The following is a 17,754-nucleotide window of genomic DNA, read 5'->3' on the forward strand; positions in this document are numbered from 1 at the left end:
ACTGTAATGAACAGTGGAAAAAAAACAAAAACATATGTAGATCCTGGGATAAAACCTTATTAAATGGAGGTCTGTGACTTGAAACCATTTTACAACCTTTTAGGGATACTTACATAGACCTGTGATCGGTTGTTATCAGAAACAAAAGAGCATGTGAATCAAACAAGATGCTCCTAAGAAGAAGTGCATGTTTGATCTCAGCAATTCAAAAGATTAGAAAACCAACGCAGGGTAAATTACACACCTTGTAAATTCTAGTGAATGCATCGCAGGGGGGCCTGGAGACTTCAGAGGAAAACAAATGGAGAGATCTCTCAGACACAATACTACTTACACTTCAAAGCCTGCCAAGGGATGAGAGGAGACAGAAAGGATATTCCTGCACTGATAAAACTTCAAGCCATATTCCAGTCACATAAAGATGTCTTTTTCTCACAGTCATACACACAAAAAGTCCTCTTAATTTGAATTATGTGACTTAAGGCTCACTTTAAAATGAGTAAGCAAGGCAAGTGTAATCCACACCGCAAAAGTCAGTAATTGTTGTACATTAATGAGTCATGAAAAACCTGTTTTTAAAGTTTTTAAAAATCTGGTCCTGCGGTTATTTTTATTATATGTTATTGTATCATTTATTTGATGTTTGCTTCATTTCACTTCAAAATCTCCATTTTTCCAAGTGTGTTTTGTCTGTTATTGAGTCTTTAAATGTCTTTCAACTTCTTTCCAATGCAAAGCAAATTTTCTTCTTAAAACAGGTTGATTTTTCTCGGAAACAGGTTGTAATAATCTCATCACACCTTCCTTTTAAAGAAAAAAGCTTTTATGACTCCATGACAGACAAAATTTGCTTGCTAAGATGAAGATTTTTACCGTGCAGTTGAACAAACATCAAATAAATAAACACAGGTTTATCAGATATAAGACCAGTAAATAGTTCCCGTCACTTCATCATTCTTTACTTGTCTACATCATCTTGCTGTAGAGGCACAGACTCTTTATCTGAGGGCCGAGTTCCTCTGTGGTCAATCATGGGTGGGAACGATAAGGCAGCTAGGGAAGAAAAAAAAAAAACCCAAACATGATCTTGTCGGGGTGTTCAGGTTGTTGACTGAGGTTTGCTGGCTCGCTTCATTCTTGGCAGGAACAACTTCAGCAACATTAAAAAAATTGCGGCATTTCACAACATCCATTGGCCTCCACCCTCAAGTCTGGAGAGGTCAGAGGGAGACACTGCCAATAACCAAGAGTGAGGTGTCAACCCCTCCCTCCATTGTCAGTGGGGCCACATCAGAGTGACTGCATCCCTCTTCACCCTCCTACTCCACTTCCCTTATTCACTATTCTGTGGTTTGTATTTGACTGGGGGTCTACAGGTCGGTTTTATCACCCGCCTCACCCCTCCCCACCCCACTGAATTGTACCCCCGGAGGTGTTTATGGGCAGGCTGACAGGATGTTCGGCCCACCAGGAGATCAAAGTCTCCTCTTCAAGTAAATGTGCTGTTGCTCACTGTGACCTTTTCAACTCTAATAGGGTTAACATCACAGACGCATGCAAGGCTGGGATTACAGTAGAGGAGCTGGATGATCTTCGTTGTGGCAGCGGATCAGTTTCCTTCCTGCTGTGGTTCACACACATGCATCAGAGCTCATTTTTCAGTAATGGGTGATCATCCTCAGGATATGGGCCACGGGTTCACAGAAAAGAGGATTCCTGAATGCAAGTGTGCAGTCACAACTATTGGCCAAATTAGGGCATTAAAAAAGAAAAGAGCAACACAACTTCAGATACAAACTGATGAAGCAAAGGGAGGGAAGATACACAATGACAACTCCCATTGCAATTTGAAGTTGTTAAAGTTACAAGGAACACAGGCTATTTGATTTTTAAAAAGTACAGTGTATTTTCAACATCTCCCAAGAACAATACAAATGCTAAATAATAGTGGTGAAAGAGGAATGGATCAAGGCAGTGGTGGCCTTCACTTAAGGCATTTTTTTATAGAATCACTCTGAATCAAAATCAGATTGAACAACAAATAGCATCAAATACACTATATACAACATGACAGGACTGTGACGACCCAATTCTGACCTCAAATTGATTAAATCAAAGGCTCTGAGTGTTACTGCATAGTTCAGTGAAATATAACATTCATAACATTTAGAGCAAAACACAGCAGTGTGATAGAAACTGATATCAGTATGCACAATAGCAAACTGGATTATGCAAACAATCCTCTTATATTCATTGTTTGTCTCAGTTGCACACTTTAAAAGACGGTGTCTCGTCTTACAGTTGTATAATGTGATTAAAATGCGATTTTGGGCAGTGTAAATGTGCTACACTTTCATTTCTCCTTGCTTACACTTAGTTATTCTGAGCATCACTGACAAAGACTAGGTAATTTGTATGTGCGCACCATGTTACGGGTATTGCATTCTCCCAAATAGTTCCCTTTGTCTCTCTCCTGTCATGACACTGCATAACAGCTACTTTGTTCCAACCACAGTAAAAGAAGCTGGCAGGAAGTGAATTCCTCTGAAGCTCACTCACTCACAGACTCTTGGCTCACGTGCTTCGCAGTCATCGTGTCTTCAGATGTTTTCAGCGCTTCGCAAACAGTACACTACCAGTACAGGCAAGTAGTATGTGAGTCCAGCCAACAGTTTACTGAGTTCATTAACAACATCTTATCCACGTATGAGTCATAGTAGAGCAGTAAGGTGTGTTCAAATCAGATCGACAGGGATAAAACTCTGACATATAGTGATCTGTATGAAATAGATGATTGGAGTTCAGTGTTTACACATGGTTCAAGACACAAGCTAAAAAAAAGGCACTTTTCATATCAGCTAAAACAGGTATTATAGTCATGTGATGAACAGATTAACAAAAGTATCACAAGAGCATCACAGAGCATTTGTCAAGGCCTTTACTCCATTGTGTATGAGGCGACAGAAGGCTCCCCTCTTGAGTTGCATCCAAGCTCCACAATCATGATAAAAAAAAAAAAAAAAAGAGAATGTATTTCACATACTTGACCATTAAAGCAGTTATTGCTTTAACTGTAACAGGTTTACATTGCTTAGAGCCTACGGGATGCAGAATTACACTGTGGTGCACTTCTGGAGCAAGGATCAGGAAACCTTGATGTCAACAGCTAAAAATGATAACACAGCATAGGTTCACTAGTGATCAGTTGGCCCCCCCCAACCCCCGCCCACATCCACCCTGCCCCTGTGTCTTTCTTTACAAAGCAAACCCTCTTGTGGTACTCACCAGTATTGCAATATGGAAATCTTGAGCAACATCTGCAGTGGTTTTTCAAGTTTCCAGGAGTTTTAAGAAGGTGCCATTGCCAAACAATGGCTTTGGGACATTCAGCACAGCACAAAGATCGCAGCTGTGCCCGTGATGATAAAGGAGCCAAGAACATGGAGCCTGGGGCGTTTACAGCGTTACTCTTCTCTGTGTCTGAGACTGCATGTGCATCAGAGTGAGTCATTCCCCCCAAATATAACTCTGTGTATATACAGTCTGACAATACAGTAGTTCACAACCACAAACAGCGAGATCTTTGCCATCCACAAAACAAGGCCACTCTTTGGAATGATGCTGATTAAAGACAGTACACAACTATAAATGAACAAAATATCAAACCATTTAAGAATTAAAAAAGTGCTCAGTGTCTATTTGCTCTCTCAGAGAGACCAGTGGCTGAAGAGGATAGTTTCCCAGCTAGTAAAGGAAGGAAGGCCTTGTTGAGTCTGGCTAGCATCTTAACGGTGCTGGTATCTGCAACCCACGCAGTACTCAAAGTTCCTCCACCATTGCTCATCTCATTTCCCAGCATTCTCTGTGGGATTGTACTCAGTTTCACCTGATGACACCTGAGAGATGCGGCGTGTGGAGCCCCACAGGCGACGGGAGAATTGTCCTGAGCGAACCTGAGACGAGGTGGAGAAACATGTTAATCTTCACTTCAGGGCTAAAGCAGAGATGTTAGACTAAAGATGCTCAATTATCATTTGAAAAACCTGGTATTCAGCTAGTACTTAGCATATGATTACCCCACCACCCCTCCTCACACCCTCACACATACAAACATACACCACCACCCCACTCCTGCATCTCAGAATCACTTCATGTCCTGGTTCTCACCTCCTCTGGCTTCCCTGCCCCCACCACAATTAACTTCCCGTCCTCTAGTCCCACTAGGATGTGGCTGCACTCTTTGGTGACAGACACACTCCTCACAGGAACCTTCAAGGCCAGGGGTGTTACTAGAGCATCCAGACTGTCAAACAAAGAGAAGTTAGGGTTGAGGGGTTTTTTTTCCACACAGGATCCAGACTTTAAGTGTTCTATAAATGCTGCAGATTGGCATCATTAGAATGAACTTCAAACTATGCTCCCAATTTCTTTACCTGTATAAATCTCGTATGTGGAGGCCGCCCCGCATGGTGCCCAGGATGACGTATTCAGACACCAGGTGGAGAGCAGTCACCTGCTCCTCCATGGTGAAGGAGGACAACAGACAGCCATTTGCTGAGTAAACATAAATGGAGTACTTGCCCTGTAGGAATAAGCAGAATGTACATATTGGCATAAACAGCATGTTTGAGTATCCCTGTGTTTGCTTATGAATTGTACGATGTGTATTCATGTACCTTCCTGTTCGATCGTTCCTCCAGTGAGGTCTGTACCACAATGTGGCCCTCCATGCCCACCTGAAGCTCAGAGATTTGGGCAGGCACACAGCTGTTACCTGGAGGTCGCAGGGTTCGCAGGAACTGGCCTCGTCGGACAGTGTGCACTATTACAGTCCCGTCCTGAAACACAGAAAATAGAGAGCGAGGGTCAGTTTTGATCCAAGACAAAAGTGAAAATTGTACTTTTTGTTCATGATTTTTTTTTACACTGTAAACCAGGGTTCATAAACCAAACCAACTGAGGAGAATCAAAATAAATAAAATTAAAGCTCCTATAACCACAGCTAAGAATGACACACTTATATGTTCTCTGTATGTTCTCCAATTAGGATTAAAAGAAAAGCTCAAAATGAGAGTCAGGAAACATGGGGTTTACTCTTGGTTCATTTTGTTACATTATGCTTTCCAGGTATGACCAACTGCTGGGTACAAGATGGAAACATCTGTTTCCTGATACCCATAAAGTTTATGTTTTGCGGTTGTTTCCTGTAGCTGGTACAGATTACATTCTCAGTTCTAGCAGCAGCATCAGCAAATGTTTTGTGCACTGAAAGTGCTTATAGAGTGTAACAATGCTGACCTTTGACCCTGAGACAGCCATGTCCAGTTCAGTGCTGATGGCCACACAGGTAACCTCTTGGTCATGTCCACAGAGAACCTGCACCGGCCGAGGAGACAGACCGCTGGAGAAGCCACCCTGAAGCACAAAAAAGGAGAATCCATCCGTGAAGCCATAACTCTGATGGCAGCTTTTAACTATGCGCACATGTGCAAGCATGTGAGTGAGACAGGGCTATATGAAGACGTTTACCTGCTGCAGGACCTGCCACACTATACAGGATGTGTCCCTTGAACCAGAGATGAGGTAGATGCCACAGAGATCCAGAGCCAAGCAAGTAACAACGTCTTGGTGGAACACACAAAAAATACAAATAAGTTTGTAAAACTGAAACAAATTCTGAACATCAGAAGTCAAACACACGACACTAAGAGCTCACCAATGTGCCGGCAGATCCTGCCCACCAGCTTGCCCTTGCCCAGTTGGGTGACACGGAGACTGCAGTCCCAGTGTCCTCCGCTGAACAGCAGACGTCCGTCGTTGGACACCACCAGCACCTGAGCACTGATCTCCACCCCGGGCTCAAAAGGTCCACTCAAGAAACGCTGCGTTCTGCACAGCAAAGCAGGTTTGGAAAAGATCAAAGCAAGTTAGAAATGAGAAGTGAGAGTGAGCTGTGGCCTGAATGTAGAGCACGTTTATAATCAGCACATTAAACTGTCATGACATCTGCAAATTACAACCAGTGTTCAAAAGCTTCTTATCCTCAGAATTTATTCTCTGTTTATGTGATCCACATTCAAGATAAGTATAAAATAAGATAATTTAAAGCAAATTTCAATTAATTAAGGCTTTGAAGCACCACAGAGGAAAAAAAAGGATGGCAAGAGAGATGTTATGCTTTCATCCAAATGTCAGGAAGATTTTATGCATCTTTTGAAATGCTGTAAAAAACAATGAATGGGGTTTTATTCAGTGGGCTAAAGATTTCTAAATGAAAAAATATCAGAAATCAGTTACATTCCTGCGAGGTTGTGGCAGGAAATCCGAAGTCATGCTTTTTTCATGCGATTTATTATGTGGTATTTTAATGTTGAATGATATGCTCTCTGATATGCACTCACTTGGGATTGGTCATCGTGGGGTCCTTAGTGAAGGTGAAGTAGTTGGCGATGTTTTTGTCATATGGCAGCCAGCTGTGTGTTCCTATCAACCCATTTGAACTCACAGTCACCTGAAGAGAAATAAGGGTATAATGTGACAATGATAAAACTCAACTATTTAAAATGAATGTCTTCTCGCTGTCATGACTATTTTCAGTTTTAAATCTGGCCCATGTGAAAGCATCCGCACCAGTATGTCTGAGCCCTGGATGATGAAGGAGCGATTCTGGTTCTTTGGTACAACTGCCTGGACCAGAGGAAGGCCGTCACTCACCACCTGAGGCACACGCAAACACACACACGTGAATACATACATAATTCACAATATTTTGTTTTTAGAAGACTAATGAGATCATGACCGGACTTAAAAGCATTTTAGGCCCCACCTCCACAAAAGGCCGGAGTTTTTTGAGCTCCTCAAAAATATTTGGGGGCACAGTGTCCAGGCGGGCCAGCCGCCTGGCTGCGTTCTCAGCTGACATACGAGGAGGATGAGGCTCCTGGGCAGAGACAGGGACATGATATCAAACCGCTGTTGCTTTTCAAACTGAAAATTTTTTGTTGATAACAGAATCTTGAACAGGAGCTGTGATTTAAACCGGGAGTGGTACCTTAAGGAGCTGACAGGGCGTTTGTCCAAAGTTGCTGATGATGCCTTCCAGGGCCTTGCGCTCGTTCTCGTTGGCAATTGCATCCAGATCTACTGCACCTGCAGACAGGCCAGACAACAAGCAAGAATGATTTAAAGAAGGAACTGAAGGTTTTTTTTCCTCTCACTTATAAGAAAAGGCATCCACTCTTGCCTTACCTTCATAAGTGCAGTAGTAGAAGACATTGAGTGCGTTCACGGCCTCTTCACCTCTCTGCTTGTAACCAAAAATCAAGTCAATCCACTCATGGAGGTGACTGGACACATGCTCACATTCCTGAAACACAGAAAATGCTGTTATCTATATAGTTGCATGACTGGCAGCCAGAGTGAGCTTTTAGACTGTGGCTGATTGTGTAGACTCACCAAGGCTTTCCGGTGTTTCCTGATGAAGTCTTCTCTCGATGTGGCCCAGCAAGGCAGCAGAACATCCGTCACTGGGTCCTGAGAAATCTGCAAATGTCCCAGGTCGAATCCTAGAGCAAGCACGAAGCAAACATGCATTAGGTTCTTTATGTCAAAAATATATCAGTTATATATCTAAAGACAAGAAATGAGTCTGCTTTACAACAGTCAGTTTGACCACAGGTGCAGCGCTCCTTACCGTTCATGTTCTGCAGGAATTCTGGGAAGTAGAAGAACTCTGGGATGAGCTCTTTGACATCAGCGGGACTCTCCATTCGAGCTTGCCAGGCGGCCGCCACCGAGTGAAACTGTCTGTCTGCACAGTCAAACCTGAACAATGAAAAGTTATGCCAGTATGAGACCAGAGAACAGCAGGAAACACTATGTGAAATGTGATTCACCGGTCAGCGTTCCCACCTTCCACTCTGCAGCTGGATATGCAGGGTGGTGAAGGGCTCCATGCGGATCATGTAGTGCATGACTCCTGCTGCATTTGAGTAGTGTGTACCATAGTGGAATTTGTCAATGGTGCCCGTTGGGTCCTCAAAGCTCTCATACCTAGTGATAAACAGAGAGAAATTACAGGTCATTATACAAAGAACAGATTTGCTGCTTTGTAGATCGAACAGTCAGCTGCTGATTTGAAACAGTTTTAATACAAGAAACAACGACCCCAAAAAATGTAATTGTTATATAACCACTTACTTTTCTCTGACGTTCTGTGCATGGCGTGGGTTGACCACACCAATGGGTTTAGACAGGTCTCTGAACACTGACGGATCCTCCAGATCCAGAACCGGTGAGGTGTAGTCACACAAGACCCAGGGGAACTGAAGACAACAAAACACAAGTGTAGCATGATGCCTCGTCACAGCGTATGTGCATCGTCTTTTAGATAAGTAGTAAAGACTGTCAGAGGAGATGTAGTTACCACGGGATACTGCGACAGGTCGTTGTAAGTGCGTCCAGCAATGGTGTTTAGTTGCATCAAATACTCAAAATTGGAGATTTCTCTGTATACCCATTTCTGTTCAACACATCAACACGAGGTTGGTCAAACACAATAAGCAGAATTCAAATCTAACAACTCAATTTCATAGAGAGGACTGTGTTAAATAAACACCTGAGTAAGCCCTGATGCCTTCAGTAGCTCTTGAGGGGAGCGGGAGCCAAAGTAAAACAGGTTGGGAGGCCGCAGCCCCAGGATCCTTGAATATACTTTGTTTCGTACCTGAAAGGGCAAACAAAGTTTTTTTTTTCACACCACATCATCATCATCAACTAACACAGAGCAAAAGAAGTTCATTTTGAACTAAGCCTCACCTTCTTCCTGAAGTTGATGAAGTAGTGAGCCTGATCTATGAAGAATAGCTCCAGTGCAGATCGCCGCAGGTTGTAGCGCCTCAGATGGACTTCTCTGAGCTGAGATAGAGGCCTCTTGAAATCAAAGCCGATTCCTGAAGGTAGAGATATCACTCTTTTGTTTTTTTTTTTATAGAGCCTTTTGAAGAACAGTGGAAAAAATGGCAAAGCGTAATGTTTGGTATATATATATATATATATCTCATACCTTCCTCTGTCTCTTCTTTCTCACTGCTGCCATCGTAGAAGTAAAGATGGTGTGTGGTGACCTCCAGACGGCCTGGAACAACCGCCACGATGGTGATGAGCTCACAGTCTTCAGACAGAACCAGTTTTTCTTTCTGGCTCTCATCTTCTCCCTCCACCCTGAAAGTGTTAGAAAATGGTAAACCATTACATTTTCTGCACTGCATTTGCAAATCTCAGGATTTTCATACTCAGATGGACCCAAAACTGGTACACCTGATCTATGTCAAGTGACTTTTTTTCGTGTGTGTTGATGGCCTACGGGAAAAAAATAGACATGCAGCAGAAGCTGGCACAAATGTTCTGCGGCTTGGAGACTCACTTGTTATCCAAAAGGTCCTCTTCTCCTAACTGATCGTCCTCCATGTCGCTCACTTTTGCTTCCTTTGCAACAGCCAACGGAAGAGGTTCAGAGCTACGAGGGCTATCAGCTCCTGAAAAAAAAATCACAAAAAACACACATCTCCAGACCACCATTTTGCTTAATTGACAAAAATAATGAAAAGTGTAATATGTCTTCACTCTGTGACATACCCATGTTGTCCCTCAGGGCACTGGCCTCACTGTGAGGATCATAGTTGTAGTTGGGCACAAGTTTGAGACGCATCTTTGAATAGGTCTCTGCATTGGACAATTTCCATTTCACCTCTGGTTGAACTCTGTCAAAAATAGGGCAAAGGAAAAATTACAACTAAGCACATTCTGGGCAGGATGGATCAGCAAAAGACGCAGTCTCAGATAAACGTTTGTGTTATATCTTTTTGGTACATTTTGGACAATTGCAGCCACTGGCAGTACAACATTTCCTCCTAGAATAATTTCCATGTGAATCCTTTGCGAGAGAGTCAGATGTTACTATACCTGTTGGCCCATGCTCCTCTCTCACTGGTCAAAAGCCTGCGGAGAGCTCTCCAGTGCTGCCACACCACCACCTGCTGGCTAGAGCTCTGCTTTTGCCAACTGAGGTACCTGTTGTTCTCACTTCTGACTCGCTTCAGGTAAGGTTCCACGACCACTTCCTGTTTTTGCAACAAACAGTCAGAAATATCAAATCAGAAACCTGAAATGTTAAAACTTAATTTGAACATTTCGCGTGAGGCCTGAAAATTCCCATAACCTGAAACTTTGATTTGCTGTCAGATTTGTCTTTGTCCCGTTTAAAGGCCGTGCTCATCAGATCATCGAAGCACGAGTTCCAGAAATTGGACATGATGTCGTGGCTCCTCCCAAATGTGTCGAGCTCATACTGCTCCATGGTGGGCTGAACCTAGAGGACGGTTTTGAGACACAGAGAGAGAGAGAAGACATTTGAGAACACACAGTTACAAAAATGTCATGGATGACACAATAAAGTCCATGACTAATATCCACTACAGTCCTTGATCTGGAGTGACTCGGCAAAACTGTGCAGCATACATCCACAAAGTCTATGTGAGTCAAATATCCTTGAAATAAATAACTTCCAAGTTTTCCATTAGCCATAATTTTAAAAATGATTCTTAATGTGTAAAGATTATTATAACTTCTGTCAGCACAAAACCTTAATAATTAGTTTGTTAGATACGTAAAAACAGAAGACAGAAATGGAATCACACTTCCCAATCTCACTAACAGTTTCCCTTTATTTATTTATTCATTCTATTAGAAGAGACATTTTTACAACTTCTGCGCTGTTTAAACTCACATTGTACGCTAAAATTGTATGCTAAAAACATGAAGCTGTGCAAAACATAAATAAACTACCCTACACATGTATTTAAAACACACACATACACAGGCTAAACTACATCCACACTTAGATATGCACTTGAGAAATCAGCCTGGTCCAAGTTTCAAAACAGTCGAGTCAGCCAAAGTTGTGCCATACTGGCTAATGTATTGTGGGATCCGTATAGAAAAGTGATCTAAACAAAACAGATTTATGAACATGCACTGTCACACAGAGTGATGATAAATATACACTCAGCTAGTGCTGAGCGTGTCTGTTTGGCATCAGTTCATGAAATATCTCTGCTTCAAGTCTTAGCATAAACTGATCTCTGCCTAAAATACATTAAAGGTCAGCTAGAAAACATTTGGGAGACAAGAGCTGTTTTTTTCCCTGTTTCTAAACTTGTGGTATTTTTTAAACTTTGCTTTACATTTCTCAGCCACCCACTGAGAGGTAACTGGTCAGACTGGGAAGCAAGATTGCAAAAATCCAGAGTGTGCGCTAACATGATGAAGACCAGAGCCAGCGGTATCTGAGAGCAGACGGTTGATTACATGTAGGTAGTCATAACAAAAACAGGAGAGAAGGCTCTCTACACTCCCTAAACAAAAGATAAATGACATCTAATTTTAAATGCATAATGTCAGCAAACGCACTGACCTGCTGCTGGTAAAACCCCTGCCACTCCAGCGTGTGACAGTAAACCTTGAGGTCCTGGGCGAAGGTGGTACTGCCGTTGGTGATGGGTCGGTTGGGTAGCAGGTTCTGGAGGGTGACGGGGTCGGCATGCTGATCCAGCAGAGTTCGTACAATGGGCACCAGCTGGGCGAAAGTCTCAGGGTGTCCACAGTTAGTGCTGTCCATTACACCTCCAGGCCACAAGGGGGCACCCAGCTGCCCCAGCAGGAAGCAAACCTCCTCCCAGCTCAGACACAGAACAGTCTGGAGCAGGCTGTGGAGCTTCACATAGGCCATGACACACACCTGAAGAGGGGCAAATGGTAAATAACTCACTGACTTTATCACTGCGAGTCTCTTCATGCATTTTATTAAAAAAATGTATGATAAACATATATGTAATGGCATTTTACTTTAACCACAGTTTAAAACCACAGTGTCAAAAAACTCCTTTAAGACCAACATGTAAAATTAAACTTAAATAAAAGTACTGATGTCCAGAGTATCAGAAATATGTACTTAGAGTATCAGGAGCAAAAATTAGAAGAAAATTAGACACATTAGACACATTTATATGCTATGGCTAGCATATTAGTATTTGTCATATTATTAGATCGTCAATACTGATGAATTCTTTAAACCATATCTTGTTTACTATATTTGGTTGAGGTAGAGATAAATCGAACTTTTTATATACTTGTCAGTGGTTTAATCAATGACAGCAGATCCTACTTTATAAGCCGATTAAATGTTTTGTTTGAGAAACCTCAGTCTGCAAATTAACTTAAGCTGTCGGATAAATGTAGCGGAGAGAAAAAGAACAATCTCACCCTGAAACATGGTGGAGCGGAATTATCAAGGCTCTCAAAGCTACGTAAGTGAAGTACCTGAGTGAATGTGCTTTGTTACTTTCCACTACTAGACTTAATATAGCTAAGTTAGTATTTCTTTTATTTTAATCTCAGCTTGTATAGTCACTCAACTAAAGTGGCTCCAGTCTTGTTTTATTTCCCAGGCACCCACAGCTGTGATTTCAGGGTGCGAGTTAATTTATTTCAGACGTCACACTTGGGAAAACAAATGGCTTTAGGCGGAGTTGTACAACTGGAAATGAACACAACCAGAAACATGTGATGGAAAGCCTTATGGCCAGTTCATTTGTGACCGCTCCCTCAATCCCACAATCCAACAGCAAGAAGAGCAGCAGCAGAGGCAGCCCTCATAACTCTGAGAGGAGCTGCCCTTTCATACAGAACACTCCCTAAGAGGAATGACTGCAATGTCTTTGAAAAGAAACCCATAGGAGGTTTTGTATTTCTTGGTATGGCTTTATCTGAGTGAACTTATCAAGTTAAATAAACACTGTAACCCCTTTAAATTTATTTTCTGCAAAGTTCAGTCTTGGGATGTGAAAGACATATGCAGTGATATGTTTTTTTTTTCTCTTTTTTTATGTTGTCAAACAAGTTGTAGGAGCAGCTGACCTGTGAGTGCTGCTGTCGAATATATCCAGTGATGATACGTAGGCCGATCTGAGCCATTTCCTTCAGTTCGGTGTTCCCGGGGCTGCCAGGGGTGCTATGCCAGGCCTGTAACCTGTCCAGCAGGTTCACCACCCCCTCAAATATCTGCAATACAACAACGGCTGTCAACAGAGGACTCAACAAAAAGGCCAGACCTGTTTCCACACCTTGAAGCATCTACAACAACCTAAAGTCATTCAGTACATTAAACACAGCTTAACCTGTGAAAAGGTGACTCAGATGGTACCTACACCCAAATGTGATTTTCCACCCTGCATTAACTCGAGAAAGGAAAATTTCCCCCCACGTTAAACAAGGCAACTGACATCAACCCCACCCAGCTGCCCCTGCTTTGTATTTACATACTTGCAAAGAATGTAAAGACATAAGTCACTAATGCCTTTAACATAATTGTATAAGACTGTTGATATTTCTAAATGAATTACTGCATCACGTCCCTACAATGTAATCTGACTTTCAAAGATTTGTTGTATTTCTAAATAATTTTATTTTATAGGCCCAATGTAAAAAACTGTTTGGTGAAAAGGTTTTATGTGTAACAGTTTAACATCATTAAGTTACCTGAAGTATAAAAATGACAAGTTGTGGTTTTACAGGGATAGCAGCACAGGCTGTGTCAGTGGTACAGTGTGTGTAAGTTGGAGTATGTGGTTTACCTTTTCACTCCACAGTGTGTGGTTGTCTGTACCCTCAGCAAACAGGAAGTCCTGCAGAAGCCTGAGCAGCCGAACCAGGCTGGGACAGAAAGGCAGAGACACTCCCTGGGCGTCCCTCAGGTCTGATAGAGACGACTCTAGCATCATCTCCAACAAACTGGCACACAAACAAACCGTCAGTACATGACGTGATAATATTTCTGGATATTGAGGCAAAAGGTGACATAGCTGAAGGTGTGGTTCAGTTAGTTTTTCCATAGCGACACAGGAACGATGCAGATCGCACATGTTCGTTCTCTAAGTGAAATCACTGTCACTGACCTGCGTTTGATCTCGTCGGGAGGGCGGACGAGTTGGCAGGATGAGCCCAGTTTGGTGAGAACAGAAAAGACCTGTCCTCTCTCCCTCCACACCACATCCTCCACCCCCTCTGCCCCACTGCCGGTCCACAGCACGGAGAAGATGATGTTGGTGTTGACGTTGCACAGCTCCTCCTCAGGGGTCTGCTGTAACATAAACACTACTCAGTCACAAACTCACACAGAAAAAGAATTAAAACAATAATAGACTCCCAAAGTTGGAAAAGAAATCAGCCATACCTGTGGATTGGACGTATTGGAGATGGTGTCTCCAGTAGGAGGGTCTGTCCCATAGCTCGCATCATCCAACACATTGGACAGACTGGAGCTCTTCCTGGGTCTGGTCGGTGGAAATGGTTTGCAGTGCTCTAGAGGAGACGGCGTGTTTGTCAGACTACCTGCAGGAGTGTGCGTGCCTGTCTCTCCCAAGACTCCTAGCTCCAAATCTAAGGGTGATGTACCAAAGGGGGAGAGGGGCTGGTATTCTCTCCCCTCTTCATTGGTGCCAGACGAGGTGATATCAACTGCATTGGAGATGGAGGACGAGTGGCTGCCCTGGTCCACAGAATCAAACGACTTAAAATGGAGGGAACCGGTGAAGTTTTTCAGAGGGCCTCCGCCTCCACTAGGAGGCGACAGGGATAAATCAGAAAATCCCTCAGAGATGTCCCTCTGACCACCTTCATCCTCCTCCTCATCCTCAATGTCCTGCGAGGTGCGGTAGCTCATGAAGATGTCGTTGTGGGCGTCCTCAATGACCAGAGCCTCATCCCTGCGCAGCGGTGGCTGATAGTTTGGCTCAAAGGAGCTGTGGGGGTTGGAGTCTGCAGTGCTGGAAGTGTGGGACTCGTAGGACTCTTTCACATAGAGTTTGGTGAGAACATCCTGCCAGCCGGGCTGCTTAGCGAGCTGCTTCACATAATCCACATTGGAGTGGATCAGGTAAAAGAGCTGGGGTAACATAAGAGAGGAACACAGAGAGATGGTTTTTATCACTGAGGTGATAAATATGCTTAGAAACTGGATGAAACTGCCTATGGTAGTTTTAGAAGTGAATGAATTCTGTGAGCAGACTGACCTTACGACAGACTTCCAACCGGACAGTGAGCTCAGCTCGGTGGGACAGACAGGCCACAGCGAGGAGGTCTCTGAAGTTGGGACTGGCGTCTGTGGGGCAGCAGCAAAACTTAGAATCTTAGGAAATTAATAGAAATGTACTGACCTCACCAAATAAAGCAATAAGAATTCTATGAACTCTGTAGATGAATTTTAGATCACTAAACATATACATTTATAAGTAAGGATGTTTTTATTTCTAACTTGAATTTTGATTGTTGTTTATTCAGTTTTAAAGAGAAATATTTCACATTTAGAACCTAAAGTTCTGGTGCTTTAATATTTATAAAGGACAATTTTGTCATTACATTCATTTTAAAGCTCACTAGGCCAAAGGTAAGAGATTGTTTCATCATTACCTGTAGCAAGGACCTGCTCATACAGACAGCGGACAGTGATCGTGGTGACAGGGATGTCTTCGAGGAAAGAAATCAGGCCGAGGTAGCCAAAATCCTTAAGCTTAATGCGCTGTTTGTTGCGCTCTGACACTCGTTCGCTCTTGAGGAGTTTGTATAAAACCTGCAGCATCAGAAGGAAATTGTGCATGTTTTTCAGTTTTTTTTTCTGTCACTGGAGTTGGCAGGCAAATATTTGTAAAATGATAAATTGAAATATTTTAAGAAGAGGTCCAGGCAGCTTTCCTCACCCTGAACACCCTCTCTCTGGCCTCATCTCCAAGGCTTGGAGTGAGCAGCAAACAGTAGAGCTGCTCCACACCCCACTCCAGTAGCACAGTCTGAACCTGCTCACGAGGAGGGCTAGTCTTGAACAGCTCATACAGCACATCCAAGGCCCTCACCACCTGATTGGGAGAAGAGTGAATCATCAGGACACAGGGAGGAGGCGAAGGGGAAGGAGGCTGATAAAGTACAAAGAAATATGTTTTTGGGAGGATAACTTTTTAGGAGCTATTGAAAAAAAAGAAAAAATAAGGTTTGGATGATCAGGGAGAGTTCATTCGGGAATTGGAAGTAAAATATCACGCTGAAAAGGTCAAATGATAACAAAATTCAACTCCCCAAAGAAACAGAGATAAAACACAGAAGTACAACCTGCTGGTCCTCTCCGACAGTCAGGATGTAAGCGAGGACACTGTGAAGCTCCTCTTGTGTAGGAGACTTGAGAAAGTCTTTCAGCAAGGTGAACAGGGAGGTCTGAATTGTTTGCTTCTCATCTGACAGACAGCTGCCATCTTTCTCCAGACTATGACCACAGATATAGTAAAGAAATAAATGATCCTCTTGTGAGTCACTGTGTAAAATAGTCAAGAACAAGTATGAATGTCTAAGGATACCTAAACTGTGATAAACACTCAACTGCAGTTAAGCAATTAACATTGCTTATAATTCTCTAAATATATAAACATATATTGTGGTGGACATCTGTGTCTTGATTTGAAACCATAATTGGAAGAGAAGTGTTCACCTGTAGAACGTCCGAATGGTATCCAGGATGTACTGAACCCCGTATTTCCTCTTCATGCGCTGCTTGCTTTTGTTTATCACAGGCGACAGGTACTGCACATGGGCTTTGGAAGGAAAAGAATACTTTTGTCATCTCCCTTCAGGATGGCATTTGGAAATGTCAAACCAATAAGCGAGCTTGTACCAAGGAAGTGCATTAATTTACAAAACTGGGTACTGAAGTGCAGCTTGGGGCACAGATTCACTTTTAATCCCTGCCATGGCTTGAACTCGAAACATTAATGTATTCTATCTTTGCTCTATAGTGCTTTTAGCATCCTGTTACTCCTTTCAGTCTTGGCGTGCATATACATATAAAAGGGGCACAAACAGCTTCGGCAGACATGAAAAGGTTTGCAGGTGCATTACTCAACAACGGGAGGACTGCTTATGCCTTACCCACACAAACAGCAAAATGGCTTTTAGTCCAGATGCGGAAATCAAAGAGCAGGTGCTGGTAGAGTTGCTGTAGAAGTGGGCTGTTGCCCTCATTGAAAACCTGCTCCAGCAGCAGCTGACATGCTATTAAAACGTTCATGTCCATCATACTGCCTGGAACCTGCAGGAGAGGAAGCAGAGGGTGTTAAAGTGTGTTTGTGTTTAAGGATGTTTGCATCTATCTGGATTTAACTGTGTGCAAGATCTATTTTTAGTAGCACTTAGAGGAGTGTTGCACTCAGGCGAGTTCATATACACTGCAAGTATGTGTCCACTGTTGGACAAAACAAGACATTTGAAGACTGAACTTTTACTGATGTTTTATTCACCAAAAGACTGATCAATTTGTCAAGAAAAAAACACAGCAGATTAATCAGTGATAGAAAAATAATAGCCATTTTCTGTCTTTGCCTCTGCCAGGTCTGAAAAACCTCGTTTGATTATGATGACTCAGTTTCCTGCCAGGATACTCCAGTCATATAATTCAGCATATCCTTTTGTCCATTATATGTGTGCTGCACGAATGCAACCATCAAAGATTCACATCTATGAACTGTTTGACAATTTAAACTTCAGAACTCAAACATATGTTATCACGAGTCTGTAGAACTCATTTCTCCCACAGATGCCTTACTGAATTAGAGCTTTGCGTCAGAGTCTTTTGGCATTTGCTCTAAATCAAAAATC

The 17,754-nt window shown here is 42.7% G+C and overlaps 1 protein-coding gene across 6 annotated transcripts in view; it reads right to left on the bottom strand.

The window, feature by feature from the left end:
- Positions 1–1,978: 1,978 nt before the first annotated feature.
- The window catches only part of nbeal2 (neurobeachin-like 2), a 32,380-nt gene continuing 16,604 nt past the window's right edge, over positions 1,979–17,754 (bottom strand). For 3 of the 6 annotated variants that reach the window (XM_041043568.1, XM_041043575.1, XM_041043572.1), the window contains 35 exons: positions 17,029–17,188; positions 16,592–16,694; positions 16,219–16,417; positions 15,813–15,968; positions 15,526–15,685; positions 15,129–15,217; positions 14,291–15,001; positions 14,013–14,197; positions 13,692–13,848; positions 12,976–13,119; positions 11,474–11,797; positions 10,220–10,369; positions 9,964–10,121; positions 9,637–9,761; positions 9,425–9,536; positions 9,065–9,222; positions 8,818–8,951; positions 8,618–8,725; positions 8,426–8,521; positions 8,200–8,324; positions 7,912–8,052; positions 7,694–7,824; positions 7,456–7,565; positions 7,249–7,366; positions 7,052–7,149; positions 6,827–6,940; positions 6,631–6,717; positions 6,402–6,511; positions 5,717–5,889; positions 5,530–5,624; positions 5,299–5,415; positions 4,677–4,838; positions 4,434–4,582; positions 4,168–4,303; positions 1,979–3,953 (listed from right to left, as the gene is read on the bottom strand). In XM_041043568.1, the coding sequence (XP_040899502.1) occupies positions 3,846–3,953; positions 4,168–4,303; positions 4,434–4,582; positions 4,677–4,838; positions 5,299–5,415; positions 5,530–5,624; positions 5,717–5,889; positions 6,402–6,511; positions 6,631–6,717; positions 6,827–6,940; positions 7,052–7,149; positions 7,249–7,366; positions 7,456–7,565; positions 7,694–7,824; positions 7,912–8,052; positions 8,200–8,324; positions 8,426–8,521; positions 8,618–8,725; positions 8,818–8,951; positions 9,065–9,222; positions 9,425–9,536; positions 9,637–9,761; positions 9,964–10,121; positions 10,220–10,369; positions 11,474–11,797; positions 12,976–13,119; positions 13,692–13,848; positions 14,013–14,197; positions 14,291–15,001; positions 15,129–15,217; positions 15,526–15,685; positions 15,813–15,968; positions 16,219–16,417; positions 16,592–16,694; positions 17,029–17,188 (5,403 nt within the window). In that variant the 3' untranslated portion in view covers positions 1,979–3,845. The remainder of the gene's footprint in view (positions 3,954–4,167; positions 4,304–4,433; positions 4,583–4,676; positions 4,839–5,298; positions 5,416–5,529; positions 5,625–5,716; positions 5,890–6,401; positions 6,512–6,630; positions 6,718–6,826; positions 6,941–7,051; positions 7,150–7,248; positions 7,367–7,455; positions 7,566–7,693; positions 7,825–7,911; positions 8,053–8,199; positions 8,325–8,425; positions 8,522–8,617; positions 8,726–8,817; positions 8,952–9,064; positions 9,223–9,424; positions 9,537–9,636; positions 9,762–9,963; positions 10,122–10,219; positions 10,370–11,473; positions 11,798–12,975; positions 13,120–13,691; positions 13,849–14,012; positions 14,198–14,290; positions 15,002–15,128; positions 15,218–15,525; positions 15,686–15,812; positions 15,969–16,218; positions 16,418–16,591; positions 16,695–17,028; positions 17,189–17,754) is intronic. The other 3 variants (XM_041043571.1, XM_041043574.1, XM_041043573.1) reach the window with 3 other exon arrangements.

This window comes from Toxotes jaculatrix, chromosome 8 (assembly GCF_017976425.1).
Source record: "Toxotes jaculatrix isolate fToxJac2 chromosome 8, fToxJac2.pri, whole genome shotgun sequence".
Classification (NCBI taxonomy): domain Eukaryota; kingdom Metazoa; phylum Chordata; class Actinopteri; family Toxotidae; genus Toxotes; species Toxotes jaculatrix.